General features: G+C 48.0%; 1 protein-coding gene across 1 annotated transcript; it reads right to left on the reverse strand.

Moving 5' to 3' along the window:
• Positions 1-205: 205 nt before the first annotated feature.
• On the reverse strand, positions 206-2,879 carry LOC132584712 (ribonuclease-like). The gene has a single exon (XM_060256605.1). The coding sequence runs from the start codon at positions 2,839-2,841 to the stop codon at positions 2,401-2,403; it is 441 nt and encodes a 146-aa protein (XP_060112588.1). The 5' UTR covers positions 2,842-2,879; the 3' UTR covers positions 206-2,400.
• Positions 2,880-17,687: the final 14,808 nt, after the last annotated feature.

Here is a 17,687-nt window from a genome sequence, read left to right on the forward strand (position 1 = left end):
GGTGGCTTCATATTGCTAAAGTTATTCAAGACCTTCTCTGAGAAGCGTTGGGGTTGTGCTTACTGGGTCCATTCCCTTTGGAGGAGAAAGGGGGACCTTGGCCTAAGTGGTGTTGAGGAGGGGGACTGAATGTTCTGCTGATTTAACAATTTTAATAACAAATCTTAGCCACAAAATAACACGGAATAATACCAACTATCAGTTCTGATGTGTATATATAAGAAGACTTTATTATATAACGCTGCAAAGGAAGACTGTTCAGTTCTCAGAATGACAGACACACGTTATTCCCACAGATGTTGATCAGTTAATTATAAATGACTTATAAAACACTTCAGGTGAAATGCATTATCTTAGAAGAGGCATTCCGCTTTTGTACACCACACAAACATAGGGCTGCCATTTGCCAACCTCTAGGTGGGAGCTGCTGGAGTTATCCTGGAATTACAGCTGGTCTTCAGATTACAGAAGTCAGTTGCCCTGGAGGAAAAGGTGGATCTGGAAGGTGAGTTCTACAGCAACATATTCCCACTGAACTTCATCCTGTATCCAAACCCCAGCTATGCCAGGCTCCGCCCCCAAATTTGTAGGAATTTTCCAACCTGGAGCTGGGAACCAGGCCGGATCTAGGGGGGGCAGAGGGGGGTGCTTGCCCCAAGCACTGACGGGGGGGGAGGGTGCAAAATTTGGTGTGGACTTAGGCTTGCCAATCCCCAGGTCCCAGCGAGGATTCTTCCGCTTTCCCAGGCTCCTTCCTGCCCCCAGTCAGCTGGCCGGCGGGGGAAGCCCCATCCCCACAGCCACCGTGTGACTTTCCACCTTCGGAGGCTTCCGTCTCCGATTGAAAGGCTTCCTCTTGTGTTACTTTGAAGAAGCTGACAGCAACACATGAGTAGAGAGGCCAATCCCTCGCTTCAGAGTCGCCAGAAACGGGGTGGGGGGGGAGGGAAATGTCTGCTGGGCACTTCATTATTCCCTAGGTGGAAATAGATTCTCATAGGGTATAATGGGGAATTGATTTGGAGGTATCGGGGGCTCTTGGGGGGCTGTTTTTGAGATAGAGGCACCAAATTTTCAGTATAGCATCCAGTACCTTTTCCTAAAATACCCTCCAGGTCTCAAAACGATTGGGCCAGGGGATCCAATTCTATGAGCCCCAAAAGAAGGTGCCCCTATCCTTCATTATTTCCTATGGAAGGAAGGCATTTAAAAAAGTGTGCTGTTCCTTTAAATGTGAGGGCCAGAACTCCCTTGGAGTTCAATTATGCTTGCCACACCCTTGCTCCTGGCTCCATCTCCAAAGTCCCCAGATATTTCTTGAATTGAACTTGGCAACCCTATATGGAGTCCATTGTATTCTATGGGAGCATAAGATAGAATGGCCCATAAGGGGGTGTCATTTTTTAATTTAGCCCCACCTCAAAAAACATGTAGATCTGGTCCTGCTGGGAGGGAACTCAACCAAACACAAGAAGGAATGCCTCTTTTAAAACTCATGGCATGCAGCTCACATGTGGATCATTGTGAAACTAATCACAGATGCACCCAATGAGATGGGGTATTAGTAGCACTGGATTGTAGCTCCATTGCCTCAAAACGTAGTAGTAAAAATATAATAACCTGGGATTTAGTTTTATCTAGAGCTCTCCACTTTATCAAAGCTTAACAGAATGAGAAGAGAGCTCAAACTGCGCCCTCCGTTCCCCTCTTCTCCAGTTTCCTTAGGCGTAAAAATGGCATGCTAGCTGGAAGTTGGCTGCACCTGGGGCAGTGCTTTAAAGCAGAAAGCATTGGCCACTTATAAGAGGTTTCAACAGATAATAACACTACAAATTATATTGGCTTTATATTGCTTTAAATGTCATGCTTTCATCTGAAAAATCATGGGAACTGTAGTTTGGAGGAAATGCCAAAAGATGAAGGACCCTTCATCTTTTCCTTCACAGAGTTCAGTTCTCAGGGAACAGAGAACGGCTGTTATACTCCTTGACAGTCTGCCTTGTGGGCAGAATTTTAGGGTGCATCTCCTGGGCATGGAGCAGGTGTCCCTGTGGGGAGGTATTTATGAATGGCCTGCAGGGGGTTGGGCTAGATGACCCTGGAGGTTCCTTCCGACTCTATGATTCTTTGAAGAATAAACGGAAGTAGGACAGGGCTGTTATCGTGCTTGATGCAAATAATCAGTGCAAATCATCAAAATATCAGTTTGATGAGGAAAAGGGGGAGGGGCAGCAGCAGAAGAGAGGATATTAGATCTACAGCAACAGCAAAATCTAAATGAGATATAAAAATGTACTAACGAGCAATGGAATCTTTCATCTTTCCAGGGTCTAAAATGGCTGCATGTCACCTACAATGCACAGGTCAACACCATAGACCCCATCTCCGTTGCTCAGCAACCTAAAGGGCAGCTTTGAAGTGAACAGGCACACCGTTGAGACAGGCCACTCGGATGCGCTGGGAGCTGAGTCTGGCTCTGTAGCTGCAGGGAGGCCTCTGGGAACCCCCAGAGATCCGGCAGGAGGTGATGTCAAAGCTGACATTGCTGTCGTAATAATTCTCACTGGAGTGGGTGCCTCCGTGGGTGCAGATGGCGTCCACATCCTCGGGGGGCCCGTGGACAAAGGTATTGGAGGGCTTGCAGGCGTCTTTGGTCATCTTTCTGCTCTGCATTATGTGGTTGCAATAGCGCCGGCCGTCCAACTCAGGGCTGGTCTTTGGGAAGTCGACATGCTGCCGTTGGAACTTCTCGTAACGGGTTTCCCTCTGGGTGGAGGCTGGCAAGGGTCCCAGCAAGACCAACAGGAGAAGCAGCACTGGCCAGACTGACATTGGAGCCATGGTGTCCCCCTAGGGGAAGGAAGAGTTAAAAACTGTTTATAAAGTAGCTAGCCCACCCAAAAACATGTGAACACCTAGGTGTATAAGAGGCTAGAAGTTGACATTCTTGAGTATGAGCCACAGGCAGGGCAGGCCCTAGACTGTCTGACACCCTAGGCAACTTCTGGCGCCCCCCCCGGCACGGATTACATCACCAAGTCACATGGGGTGCCTGATCTGGCACCCCAAGAAGGCTGGCACTCTAGGCAATAACCTAGTTTGCCTAGCGGCAGGGCCAGCCCTGGCCACGCAAAGCCTTCCCCTGTCAATTGGCTGTGCGGGTGATATTCACGAACATTTGTTTACTGTTCATGAAGAAGGAAACGGTGATCACGGAATGCTAACTAATAGTACAACTCCTGTGAGGGAAGCAGATGGCCCCTTTAGCAGAGTAGACGTGCAGGACTGTGAGCCGTTTTTGAAAAGGAATGGAGGAAAATGTTTTGCTGAGTGACTCAGAGCTTGAAAGTGACCGCCAAGAGGATGAAGAAGGAAGGGGAACAATGAAAGAAAGTAAGAACAAAAGGGACGCCATTGGATCAGACCAATGTCCCATCCAGTCCAACACTGTCACACAGTGGCCAAAAAACCCCAGGTGCCATCAGGGGGTCCATCAGTGGGGCCAGGACACTAGAAGCCCTCCCTCTGTTGCCCCCACCCAAACGCCAAGAATACAGAGCATCACTTTCCCCAGACAGAGAGTTCCATCAATACCCTGTGGCTAATAGCCTTTGATGGACTCTGCTCCATATGTTTATCCAAAATGGTTTATAATCATTGGTGTTTCCTTCTTAGCCCTGGTTTACAGAAGGTGCTTGTTCTAGATCTGTGACTCGTAACTCTGAGATCAGGTAATGGTATTCCATTAACTTGACTTTAGGTATATATGGACTGTTTTCTCATCTGCTGTCATAGCTGACAGAGTGCAGGAGAACACCAGAGTTTGGTGCTCAAACAGAAGCAGGGTGGCCTGGCTAGGGAGAGGGGCATAGGGAGAAAAGGCTGCAGACTGAGATCCAGGAGGGACCAGCATGAAAGGAGAGGGGGGGGGGAAGCAAGAGGAAGACCCCAGGGGCTGAGAGCATCCGTGCTCTTGGCTCCAGCCAGACTGCTTCTCCACCCATTCCCTGTTGACAGCCTGGAATCAATGTACTTATTCACAACGTTTTAAACCTACCCTTGCAAGGAGTTCTGGACAGCGAATGTGGCTTTCTCCTCCTCTATTTTAACCTCACAACAGCCTTGCAAGGTTGATCAGACTGAAGGAATGTGACTGGCCCAAGGTCACCCAGCAATAGGGTTGCCAATCCCCAGGTGGGGGCAGGAGATTAGGGTTATCAGAAAGCGGGCGGTGGGGGGAGGGAAATGTCTGGTGAGCACTCCATTATTCCCTATGGAGACTGATTCTCATAGGGTATAATGGAGAATTGATCCACGGGTATCTGGAGCTCTAGAGGGACTGTTTTTGGAGGAAGAGGCACCAAATTTTCAGCATAGCATCTGATACCTCTCCCCAAAACACCCTCCAAGTTTCAAAAAGAGTGGACCAGGGGGCCCAGTTCTATGAGCCCCAAAAGAAGGTGCCCCTATTCATTATTTCCAAAGGAGGGAAGGCATTTAAAGGTGTGCGGTCTCTTTAAATGTGATGGCCAGAACTCCCTTTGGAGTTCAATCATTCTTATCACAACCTTGCTCCTGGCCCCACCCCCAATGTCTCCTGGCTCCACCCCCAAAGTCCCCAGCTATATCTTGAATTGGATTTGGCAATCCTATGCTGCAAGTTAGGGTGGGGATTTGATGCTCAGCCTGCTGGATTCCAGTCTCACGCTCTAAGCAGGACATCACTCTTGTGACTCTGATGACATCAGCCTGCCTCGTATTCCGTTTCCCCTTTGCTGAGTTTTCCCTGGTAGTTAATCCTACCCCCTAGCAGCTCACCTGAAGCTTCGGGTCTGTCCCCTGGAGTTTGTGCAGCTTTCCCCCTTGCTTGGCTCTATTTCTCTCTCCAGTTGCTTTTCCTCCTCTGTTTTGCGCACACTGCGATATAGGGAGAAGCAATCAAGTTCTGGGAAAATCCAACGTGTTTTGCAATCTGGACCTCCTGGGATGATGGGAGGCTCCATTGCAAAAAAAAAAGGGGGGTGAGAGGGGTTGGAAGTGTTATAAGCAAACAACTGTCAGAGCATTTGCTGGCTCAGAGAACTTTGGCACTAAGACAACCTGGATCGACTTTTAAAGATTCTTTTTCGGCAATTTTGGCAGAGGGAAAATTGCTCCAGCTAAATTTGGCAGGGCGACAGCCTTCCTGTTGGTGGAATGGGCCCAGCCCAAAATGATCCTTTGCAGAGAGGGAAAAAAAATCTAAAATTAACAAGACTTTTGCTCTACTTTTCCAAACAGAACAGAACATCTGGAATTGCTGGCACTGGGAAAACTGCATTGGCCAATTGCTTCGATTACACTGACCTTGTCTGCCGGCCAAGCTAGGAGGGCTGAGGGGGGAGTGGAGAGTTCCTTGCTGCTTTTTTAACAAAACAAAGAACAGTGTGAACAACCTGTACAGCATTCCTGAGCCAAGCGCTGCCTCTGAGCGACTGAAGTCTGATCTTCCAGCAGAAGAAGCCACCTCTGCCTTTGAAACGGGACTCTCTCATCACGACATCAGCCTGCGGCAGTCTCAGCTTCACCTTCCCTGTACAAGTCTGCACTTGTGTGAATTCAAGCTCATGTCTGCACCATGAGCTCTGCAAAATGGACCCTTGTTTGAGCTTGACTGTACTTTGCTTATTGAGGGTGTTTTTACATTCCGTTTGATCCAGAGTTTTAGAGTCTTCAAATCGTCTGCTACTGTTCCGCTTTAATTATTTTCCTTTTACATTAAAGCGTTTCAATTTGGGGGGGGGGGAGGTGTCTCTGATCAGAGGGCAGCCGGAATACCAGTGCTTAGTTAAATGTATACGATTGCTTGGAAATTGTGTCAACACTGCAAAAACAATACACATTTAAATTACTAGATGAGGCAAGCAATGATATGTAAAAATTTCAAGTGCTGTCAGTTCTCATGCAAATTACTGCACCTTGTGGTGGCTTTTGGAGGAGTCTTTTAAAACGCATGAAAACTCCTACAATACAAGTTTGAAATGCCTGTAGAGAAAAGACCAGATCAAAACTAGTGTGGAGAAAAAATAGTTGCAGCAGCAGCTCCAAAACTCATCTCACCGAAACGAATTTAGATGCTTCGGGCAGCAACGATGCAAAGCAGTTGTGGGAACGTTAGGTAATGTAAAAGATGAGTTTCCAATGCGGTGATAGAGAGTCACAAACTGTCAGTGTAAAAACACCCTGATAAGAACAGCACACTGGTGGGAACTGCCAAAGGCTGCCAACTCTGGGTTGGGAAATTCTTGGAAATGTGGGGGTGGAGCCTGGGGAAGGCAGGGTTTGGGGAGGGGAGGGAGCTCAGAGAGGGTTGCCAGCTCTGGGTTGGGAAATGCCAGGAGATTTGGGGAGTGCAGCCTGGGGAGGGGGGGACACCAGCAGTGTCTGATGCCAGAGAGTCCTCCCGCCAAAGAAGCATTTTTCTCTGGGGGAATTGATCTTGGTTGTTTGGAGATCCAGTGTAATCACAGATGATCTCCAGGTCCCACCTGGAGGCTGGCAAGGCTGGGTTCAGCTGGGCATAATGCCATAGAGTCCACTTTCCAAAGCAGGCATTTTCTCCAGGAAAATTGATTTCTGTCATCTTGAGATCAATTGTGATTCTGGGAGATCTTCATGGGGAGGGACGGTGGCTCAGTGGTAAGCAGAAGGTCCCCGGTTCAATCCCCGGCATCTCCAGCGAAAAAGGGTCCAGGCAAAATAGACATGAAAAACCTCAGCTTCAGAGCCTGGAGAGTCGCTGCCAGTCTTAGACAATACTGACATTGATGGACCGAGGGTTTGATTCCGTATAAGCCAGTTTCATTTGTTGATGCCCCACTGGAGGTTGGGAGCCCTAGATGAGCACAGGGTACCCATTTCATTTCTTTTTATATTTTGTCAATGATTTGGGGGATTTTGTTTTGTTTTGTTTTTGTTACTGAGAGCCAGCATAGCACTTAAAGCATGATCTTCTTGTTGGTGTAATGAATCTATGTAAACCCAGTCTGACAGCTATGCTTTGACAGCTGGTGATCTAGCAGGCATGCTAGGTCACAATGACCTTATCAGCAGGCCGGTTTGAGCCGGCAGAAGCCAAGAGAAGAAACCTGCTGAGTCAGCATGACAGTGCCCAGCCAGGATTGGCTGGTAGAACTATAAGAAGACTGTGTGTGGAACACACAGGTCTCTCTCTGAGAGTTGGTGTGTAGGCGGAGCATTTTGTCTGTTAGAGTAAGATATTGGACTGCACTAGTGAGCACTTATTGTATATATCTGTAAATACACTATTTTGGCACTAGTTGCAGGTGTCTGGCTGATTTCTTTCCTGGAGCCCTGTGTCGGGCAAGTCACCAAGCTCACTCTGCTAACTCCCGCACCAACACTTCTTGGGACACTTCTGAGCCTACCTCACAGGGTAGTGAGTTTCCCCCCCCCCCTACGTAGTGTGATTGAGAGAGCCTGGCAAAGCTCTCTTCCTTTTCAAGAGAGGAGCCTCAGCCAATGGAGAAAATAGAGGTTTTGCTCTGTAGCTCCTGTGCGGTTGAACAGGCCTTGCAAAGCAAGCTGTGATGCAGAAGGAAGCAAGAGAGAGGGAGAAGGAAGCAGAGGACAGCCAGTTGCTCGGGGGCCTGATTCGGCCCCAGGGATGCATGTTTGACACCCCTGGTCTAAAACAACTGCATAACCCTATCGTATTTTGTTGGTGAGATTGCATCACGTAGGTAGCTTTCTGTTAGTTGTTTAAAGATAAACTCTCAACAGCTGTTCAAGACCACTAGGCTTAATGAAAAGTAATAGAAAAGAAAGATATGAATTTTTTTTTTAAAGTAGGGTTGCCAGCCTCCAGGCGGGTAATATCAAGTGAACTCACTGTGCTAGCAAATTATGATGTCTATTAAATAGTATACAATTCTTTACAGTTTTGCAAACCCCTCAATATTTTACACAACAGCTTTATGATAACACCAGTGTAACAGACACTTAACAAGGGTCTCAAACAATTTTCCAAAAGAGCTGTGACGATGCTATATGAGCGTGTGACTTCAATGCGGTTGCAGCGCTTGCAAAAATTCTCTCAGTATTTGTTCCCCTGAATGTCTGCACGGTCCGTTTTGGTCCTTTCTCAAAGGGATGTGGATTCTTTGAGTTTGCGTTGTCTTTAGTGGCATCCTCTGTCTTTCCCCACCATGTTTCAATGCACTGACCAGCTCAATTAATCACGCTCCACTTATCCTTCTTTTAGTACAGACGACAGTCACCTCAAGAATAGATCACTGTAATGTTCTCTTCATGGGGCTACCCTTGATGCTGACTCGGAAACTGCAGCTAGGTGCAGAACGCTGCGGCACGGCTGTTAATGGGGCTCCTTCAATGGGAGCACATTCGGCCACTGCTGAAAGAGCTGCACTGGCTACCTATTGTGTTCCAAGTCCTTTTCAAAATGTTGGTATTGACCTTTAAAGCCCTTTATGGTCAGGGACCTGTCTATCTGCGGGACCACCTTTCTCCACAGATTCCCCAGAGAGCACTGAGTTCAGGGACAAAAAAATCTATTGTCCATCCCTGGACCAAAGGAAGCTACGTTGCATTTGACGCAAGCTAGGGCCTTCTCGGTGGCAGCACCAGAATTGTGGAATGCTCTCCCGGAGGCCATAAGGGCCCTGTGGGATCTCTCCACTTTCTGCAGGGCCTGTAAGACCGAATTGTTTCGACAGGCCTTTGATATCTAACCAGGAGAGAACTGCCACCCGACATTATATAGAGTACTAGGTGATCACCGTCTGGAAAGAAAAACCCGCCTACATTGTATATTGTAGCGATACAGCACCATGAAATGGTTTTTAGAAAATTTAAAAATTGTAATTATATTTTATTGGTTTTTATTGATTTTTAACTTGTGAAAATGAATGTTGCTAGCTGCCCCGAGTCCACTTGCGGAGAGGGCGGGATAGAAATTTAATGTGTCTCGGCTTGGCTTCGCGAACGAAGATTTAAGAAGGGTGCAATAGTCCACGTTTGCTGCAGGCTCGCTGGTGGCTGACAAGACCAATGTGGGACAGGCAGGTCCGGCCACAGCGGCTGCAGGGAAAAGTCTGATTTGGGGTTGGTGCTGTAGCAGTGCGATTCTTCCTCAATCTCCTTTTGTCCTCAAGACCAGCTATGCGTGTGTTCTCAAAGGAAGAGACAGCCTGGTGGATGGTGTGCCTCCATGCTTTGCGATCTGAGGCTAGGTCAGACCACTGGTGATGGTTGATGTGACAGGTGCTAAGGGATTTCTTCAAGGAGTCCTTGTACCTCTTCTTTGGTGCCCCTCTATTTCGATGGCCGGTGGAGAGTTCGCCATACAGGGCAATCTTGGGAAGGCGGTGGTTTTCCATCCTAGAAATATGCCCTGCCCAGCGCAGCTGCGTCTTCAACAGCAGTGCCTCGATGCTGGTAACCTCTGCCCGCTTGAGGACTTCAGTGTTGGTCACAAAGTCACTCCAGTGGATGTTGAGGATGGTGCGAAGGCAGCGCTGATGAAAGCGCTCAAGGAGTCGCAGGTGATGACGGTATAAAACCCACGATTCGGAGCCATAGATGAGGGTTGTCATCACAACCGCTTTGTAAACATTGATCTTTGTGCCTTTTTTCAGATGCTTGTTGCTCCACACTCTTTTGTGCAGTCGGCCAAATGCACGGTTTGCCTTTGCCAGCCTGTTGTCAATCTCCTTGTCGATCTTGGCATCTGAGGAGATGATGCACCCTAGGTAGCTGAACTGCTGGACTGTCTTCAGAACTGATTCACCCACAGTGATGCAGGGAGGGTGATAAACTTCCTGGGGTGCAGGCTGGTGGAGAACTTCTGTCTTCTTCAGACTAACTTCTAGGCCGAATAGCTTGGCAGCCTCTGCAAAGCAGGACGTCATATGCTGCAGAGCTGATACCGAGTGGGAGACGAGTGCAGCATCATCAGCAAACAGTAGCTCTCGGATGAGTTTTTCCATTGTCTTGGAGTGGGCCTTTAGTCGCCTCAGGTTGAACAGGCTGCCATCGGTGCGATAGCGGATGTAGACACCATCGTCCTCATCTAGATCTACTGCGGCTCTTTGAAGCATCATGCTAAAGAAAATCGTAAAGAGAGTTGGCGCGAGAACGCAGCCTTGCTTTACACCTGTGCCTATTGGGAAGGGCTCCGAGAGGTCGTTGCAGTGTCTGACTTGGCCTCGCTGGTCTTCGTGTAGCTGGATGATCATGCTGAGGAACCTTGGGGGACATCCTAAACGTTCCAAGATTTGCCACAGGCCTTTCCTGCTAACGGTATCGAAAGCTTTGGTAAGGTCGACAAAAGTCACATACAGACCCTTGTTCTGTTCCCTGCATTTCTCTTGGAGCTGCCTGAGAACAAATACCATGTCGGTGGTGCTCCTGTTAGCTCTGAAGCCGCACTGGCTCTCTGGGAGGAGTTCTTCTGCAATGGTGGGCACCAGTCTGTTCAGGAGTATTCTGGCAAGGATTTTGCCTGCGATGGAGAGCAGGGTTATCCCCCGGTAGTTGGAGCAGTCTGACTTTTCCCCTTTGTTCTTGTATAGGGTGATGATGATTGCATCACGAAAGTCCTGTGGTAATTTGCCTTGTTCCCAGCAGGTGACAAGTACTTTGTGAAGTGAGCTATGTAGTACTGTGCCCCCATGCTTCCAGATCTCTGGTGGAATTCCATCAACTCCTGCTGCCTTGCCACTTTTCAGTTGCTTGATGGCTTTAACAGTCTCTTCTAGGGTGGGGATCTCATCCAACTCTGTTTTCACCGGTTGAAGTGGGGTGAGGTGGATTGCTGAATCTTGAACTACGCGGTTGGCACTGAAGAGAACCTGAAAATACTCCGACCACCGGTTCAGTATGGATGCCTTGTCTGTGAGGAGCACTTGGCCGTCTGCACTATGCAAGGGACTCTGAGCCTGATATGATGGACCATATACTGCCTTCAGGGCTTCGTAGAACCCTCTTAAATCACCAGTGTCTGCACACAGCTGGGTTCTCTCTGCAAGCTTGGTCCACCACTCGTTCTGAATGTCTCGAAGCTTGCGCTGGAGGTTGCTACATGCAGCGCGAAAGGTTGCTTTTTTCCCAGGACAGGAGTGCTGAGCAAGATGTGCTTGGTAGGCAGATCTCTTTTTTGCCAGTAATTCTTGGATCTCTTGATTGTTCTCATCAAACCAGTCCTTGTTCTTCCTTGTGGAGAACCCGAGGACTTCTTCAGAGATCTGCAGGACGGTAGTTTTTAGGTGTTCCCAGAGTGCTTCTGGAGAAGGGTCTGTGGGGCAACTGAGGTCCTCAATTCTTGACTGGAGTTTTGCCTGGAAGGCAGCTTTAACTTCGGCTGACTGGAGGCTGCCAACCTGAAACTTCCTCCGAGGGATACCTCCTCTCCTGGGTGTGGGTTTAAAGTGAAGACGGAGATTGCAGCGTACAAGACGATGATCCGTATGACATTCTGCGCTGGGCATTACTCGGGTGTGTAAGACATCTCGAAGGTCTCTCTGGCGCACCAGAATGTAGTCGATAAGGTGCCAATGCTTGGACCGTGGGTGCATCCAGGTTGTCTTCAGACTGTTCTTCTGCTGGAAGATAGTGTTGGTGATGGTGAGCTGGTGCTCCATGCAGAATTCTAGCAGGAGGCGCCCGTTGTCATTGCAGTTGCCAATGCCGTGTTTGCCAAGTACTCCTTTCCAGGCTTCCGAGTCTTTACCTACTCTGGCATTGAAGTCGCCAAGGATGATCACCTTGTCCTCTGTAGGGGTCTTCCGTACAAGGTTGCGTAGATCAGCATAGAACTTGTTCTTTTCTGCAGGATCTGCTTGAAGGGTTGGGGCATACACACTGAAGAGTGTTGCATGCTGCTTGTTTTGAAGTGGGAGGCGCATGGACATGATGCGATCTGAGTGACCTGTTGGAAGGTTTTCGAGTTTGGAGGCGATGGAGTTCCTGACCATGAAGCCAACGCCTGAAAGGCGGCTCTCAGCCTTTGACTTACCCGACCAGTAGAGGGTATAGCCAGCACCGTGTTCTTGAAGACTACCTTCCTCAGGGAAACGGACCTCACTGAGAGCTGCTATGTCGATATTCAACCTGAGAAGTTCGTGGGCAACTAGAGCAGAGCGTCGTTCAGGGCGACCACTGCCTACTGTGTCAAGCATGGTTCTGATGTTCCAACACGCAAGCTTTAGTCTTTGCACACTTTGTGAGGCAGGTGCATGCCTTTTCTTTGTTGTTATTTTTCGACCGCAAGTAAGGATGCCCGTTGACCGCGGCTAGCCAACTGGGGTGGGGGAGACGAGCTTTGTTTAGGCCACCTTTTCTAGGCCCCTCTCCGTGTGGAGCAAGCAGTGCTGTCCCTAGATAAGGCTGCTTGGTCGTTCAGGGTGCTGCCGAAAGATGCTTTCGTCTCCGGGTTAGCATCAGGCGACCAATATCCTGAACCGCCTACATGCAGGATCGGGACTGCGGCTTCCAGTGGCACCTTCCACCTGCCGTTTCGCCCCTTGCCTATCGCTGCAGGACTTGATGCGTTGTGAGTTGTGTGTGTGGATATGCCCTTCAGGCCTGCGCAGAGGAATTTTTTAGGTGAAGCGCAGTGTGCGCGGTACTGGCTCCACCCTTTCACCAATACATCATAATTCAAGTACTCTGCTCACGGTTCTGTATGCACAATGGCATGTTCCTCCAAGTGGAGATCTCCTGGAATCACAACTGATCTTCAAACTATAGAGAGCAGTTTCCCTGGAGAAAATGGCTGCTTTGGAGGCAGACTCTCTGGCATTATACCCTGCCCAGTCCCCTCCCTTTCCCAGTCTTCCTTCCCCAGGTTCTACTTCCCAGATCTCCAGGAATTGCTCAACGCAGAGCTGGCAACCTTAACTGTGGGTCAACATTCCCTCTAAGCTGTGAAATCTTGTGAGCAGAAATTCTACTTCGTGAGCTACTAGCATTATAGTTGTGAGCTACGGGCATTAAAGTTGTGAGCTACTGCATAAATCAGTGTGCTCTCGGGGTCATCCTTTCTGAGCTATAGGGTTGCCAATCCCCAGGTGATAGAGAAATCCAAAGCACAAGGCTTTCCGTGAAAACCAGCCTCCGTACAACCAACAAACTCACTAAACAATACAAGAATACAAAAGCATCTATTAGTTCATGAAAGACCATACAATTAGTCCTTAACAAAATAGGGAACGTGTTCATCAAGAATCGATCCAGTCTTTATAGCAATCATTGTTCAGTTCATTCCAAGGAATCCTGGTGAAATAGTTGCGCAGATGATCAATGTCTCTACAGCAATGTAACTACAGCAGGTGTTGCTCCTGTTGACGTGGTTCTGGCCAAGCTGGGTCGAAGGGGACTAGAAAGCCTTCCTTCTTTTTTTTGCTGTCCAGTCACAGCTGACTTATGGTGACCCCTGGTTGGGTTTCCGAGACAAGAAAGGTGCAAAGGTGGTTTGCCATTGCTTGCCTCCAGGTCAGCACCCTGGTATTCTTTGGTGGTCTCCAGTGTTCTCTCTAAGCTGAGCTAGTGCGAGCTAGCTCAAAGTTTTTTAGCCTCTGGCTCACATATTTTTGTCTTAGCTCAGGGAAAATGGTCCCAGGGCAAACTAATTTATGCAGTAGCCTTGTGCTTTGGATTTCTCTGCCTATAATTGCCATGATTCTTTTTGTGGGTTGCACAATTCCCAGGTGGGGGCAGGGGATCCCCCCCACTTCAGGGTAATAAAAAAGCAAGGGGAGGGCAGGGAAATGTCTGCTGGCAACTCTATTATTCCCTATGGAGACATTCCCATAGGAACATAAGAACATAAGAGAAGCCATGTTGGATCAGGCCAGTGGCCCATCCAGTCCAACACTCTGTGTCACACAGTGGCCAAAATTTTTTATTTATACACACACACACACACACACACATATATACACACACACTGTGGCTAATAGCCACTGATGGACCTCTGCTCCATATTTTTATCTAACCCCCTCTTGAAGCTGGCTATGCTTGTAGCCGCCACCACCTCCTGTGGCAGTGAATTTCACATGTTAATCACCCTTTGGGTGAAGAAGTACCTCCTTTTATCTGTTCTAACCCGACTGCTCAGCAATTTCATTGAATGCCCACGAGTTCTTGTATTGTGAGAAAGCGAGAAAAGTTCTTCTTTTCCATCCCATGCATTATTTTGTAAACCTCTTATCATGTCACCCCGCAGTCGACGTTTCTCCAAGCTAAAGAGCCCCAAGCGTTTCAACCTTTCTTCATAGGGAAAGTGTTCCAAACCTTTAATCATTCTAGTTGCCCTTTTCTGCACTTTTTCCAATGCTATGAAATTCTTTTTGAAGTGCGGCGACCAGAATTGCACACAGTATTCCAAATGAGACCGCACCATCGATTTATACAGGGGCATTACGATACTGGCTGATTGTTTTCATTTCCCTTCCTAATAATTCCCATCATGGTGTTGGCCTTTTTTATTGCAATTGCACACTGTCTTGACATTTTCAGTGAGTTATCTACCACAACCCCAAGATCTCTCTCTTGGTCAGTCTCTGCCAGTTCACACCCCATCAACTTGTATTTGTAGCTGGGATTCTTGGCCCCAATGTGCATTACTTTGCACTTGGCCACATTGAACCTCATCTGCCACGTTGACGCCCACTCACCCAGCCTCAACAGATCCCTTTGGAGTTCCTCATAATCCTCTCTGGTTCTCACCACCCTGAACAATTTAGTGTCATCTGCAAACTTGGCCACTTCACTGCTTACTCTCAACTCCAAATCATTTATGAACAAGTTAAAGAGCATGGGGCGCAGTACTGAGCCCTGCGGCACTCCACTGCTTACCGTCCTCCACTGCGAAGACTGCCCATTTATACTCACTCTCTGCTTCCTATTAATTAGCCAGTTTTTGATCCACAAGAGGACCTGTCCTTTTACTCCATGACTCTCGAGCTGGAGAATAATGGAGAATTGATCTGCGAGTATCTGGGGCTCTTGTAAGGCTGTTTTTTGAGATAGAAGCACCACATTTTCAGTATAGCATCCAGTGCCTCTCCCCAAAATACCCCACAAGTTTCACGAAGATTGGACCAGGAGGTCCAATTCTACAAGCCCCCAAAGAAGGTGACCCTATCCTTCATTATTTCCTATGGAAAGGAGGCATTTAAAAAGGTGTGTGGTCCCTTTAAATGTGATGGCCAGAACTCCCTTCAGAGTTCAATTATGATTGTCACACCCTTGCTCCTGGCTCCACCCCCAATGTCTCCTGGCTCCACCCCCAATGTCTCCTGGCTCCACCCCCAAAGTCCCCAGATATTTCTTGAATTGAACTTGGCAACCCTACTGAGCTAAGCCAGAAATGTGTGAGCTGGAGGCTAAAAATCTGTGAGCTAGCTCATGCTAACTCAGCTTAGAGGGAACACTGTTGTGGGGTTAGCCTCCCTCCCAAATCATAGATGCAGGGTCTGTTTCCTTAAGCCACCAGTGTCACATGGTCACTGTGAGGTTGCTGGGCAACCCTCAACCAGCTTTGTAAAGGATTCCAAACCTCTGTTGATGATGATGTGTGTGTGTGGGGTGGGGGGGCATGAGAGAGATAATGAATCAGTCAGTTGTTTCATAGAGCAGGCGAATAAAGTGTACATCAACCGAGTGGCTGGCAAAAGAGACAGGTCTAAAAGGTAAAAGAAGGGAAGGCAAAAATGGAGGAGGAAGAAAAAGGGTTTAAATGGAAAGCTGGGAAGGCAAAATAGAAAGAGATATATGGATGGATGAGAGAGTGGGAGACAGGTGCTTTCAAGGGGAGAAACAGAAAAAAACTATAGAATTAAAGGGGCAGGGTTGGAGTATAGGTCCAACCCTGTAGTACAATGTAGTACAAAATGATCCAGGGATCATTTTGTAGAAAAAGAGGTGCCTGAGCTCATTAGCACAACCCATTTGCATGTGCTGCACATCCCTGACATCACCGGAAGGTGTACGAAATTATATCAGCTCAGCATCTACCTTAAAATGCTTCTGGAATGATAATTGTCATCACAAAACCACAGTGTGGCCCCAGTGGCACGATGAAGATTTCCATCTGTCAGCTTCATATGTTTTGGTTATTTTCCCCATTTTTGTGTGGGGAAAAATATTAGAAAATTTGTCAACTCCTAGAGTTCAGCAAAAATCTCACAGGAGGTTTCAATGGTGGAGCCCAGAAGCAAGTATTTTTTGGGGGGGAGGGGTAAGAAAGAGCACAATAAAATTTAGAGGCGTGTTATTTTGAGAGTATTATTTTGTGTACACAGACTGGTTCAGAGAGAGGTCTGTCTTCAGGACTGATCGTTGAGTAATACAAATGGCACATTCCACAGGGATAACTGTCAGGGACAGTCAGAATTACTATCAAAATTAAACAGAATTGCAGTGACACTTCCCAGACTTAGTCCAGCAGGAGGTTTTGTGAGTCAGATTTCCCTTCCTCGCTTTTTCTTAATTCTGCTTCTAGCAGGGCTTGCCCTGGACTATCTGGCACCCTAGGCAAGGCTACATTCTGCCCCTCCAGCCTCCGCAACAGTGGAGGTTGGTGGACAATGATGTCACCAAGTCATGTGGCGGCACCCGTTTCGGTGCCCTCAGAAGGCCAGTGTCCTAGGCCAGGGGTTCCCATCCCCCGGTCCATGGACCGGTACTGTTAGCAACCCGTGAGTTGTATAGTTATTTCATTATGTATTACAATGTAGTAATAATAACAAGAAAAAGATATTGGATTTATATCCTGCCCTCCACTCCAAATCTCAAAGCAGCTCACAATCTCCTTCTTCCCCCACAACAGACACCCTGTGAGGTGGGTGGGGCTGAGAGAGCTCTCCAAGAAGCTGCCTTTTCAAGGCCAACTCTGCGAGAGCTACGGCTGACCCAAGGCCTTTCCAGCAGTTGCAAGTGGAGGAGTGGAGAATCAAACCCGGTTCTCCCAGATAAGAGTCCGCACACTTCACCACCACACCAAATTAAAGTGCACAATTGTATCATCCCGAAACCATGTCTCTCCCCCCCGCCCCCTCTGTCCATGGAAAAATTGCCTTCCGCAAAATGGTCCCTGGTGCCAAAAAGGTTGGGGACCACTGCCCTAGGCATTCACCTACTTTGCCTAATGGTTGGGCTGGCCCTGGCTGCAACAGACTAATGTGCTCCTCTGGAAAGTAAGGTAAGGCTCTTTATTATTCCAGGGGAGCTCTAATGCAGGGGTGGCCAACGGTAGCTCTCCAGATATTTTTTTGCCTACAACTCCCATCAGCCCCAGTCAGCATGGCCAATGGCTGGGGCTGATGGGAGTTGTAGGCAAAAAACATCTGGAGAGCTACCGTTGGCCACCCCTGCTCTAATGAATCCCCCACTGCTCAGTACCCCCTTGTGGCCATATAAGGCACTAACAAGCATTGGCATTGAAATTCCCAAGCCTTGTTGTTGTAATGTTTAGCCATTTCCATAAGTTTTAACTTTTAGTGTCACTTTGCAATCTTTAACGATCCAATCTTAGAATGTCCGAATGCTAGTAGACATTTGCAATTATTAGCTCCAGGGGTTTTCATAAAGAATATTTTGAAATCTAACCGTTTGTCGAATTTAGGAGGCAAGAATGTATCCCCACTTGGTTTTAACAGGAACCT

This window comes from Heteronotia binoei, chromosome 15 (genome assembly GCF_032191835.1).
Source record: "Heteronotia binoei isolate CCM8104 ecotype False Entrance Well chromosome 15, APGP_CSIRO_Hbin_v1, whole genome shotgun sequence".
In the NCBI taxonomy this organism is placed as follows: domain Eukaryota; kingdom Metazoa; phylum Chordata; class Lepidosauria; order Squamata; family Gekkonidae; genus Heteronotia; species Heteronotia binoei.

Bases quoted from the DNA above. Each gene is read 5' to 3' on its own strand.
- LOC132584712 (XM_060256605.1), bottom strand. From the start codon at position 2,841: ATGGCTCCAATGTCAGTCTGGCCAGTGCTGCTTCTCCTGTTGGTCTTG.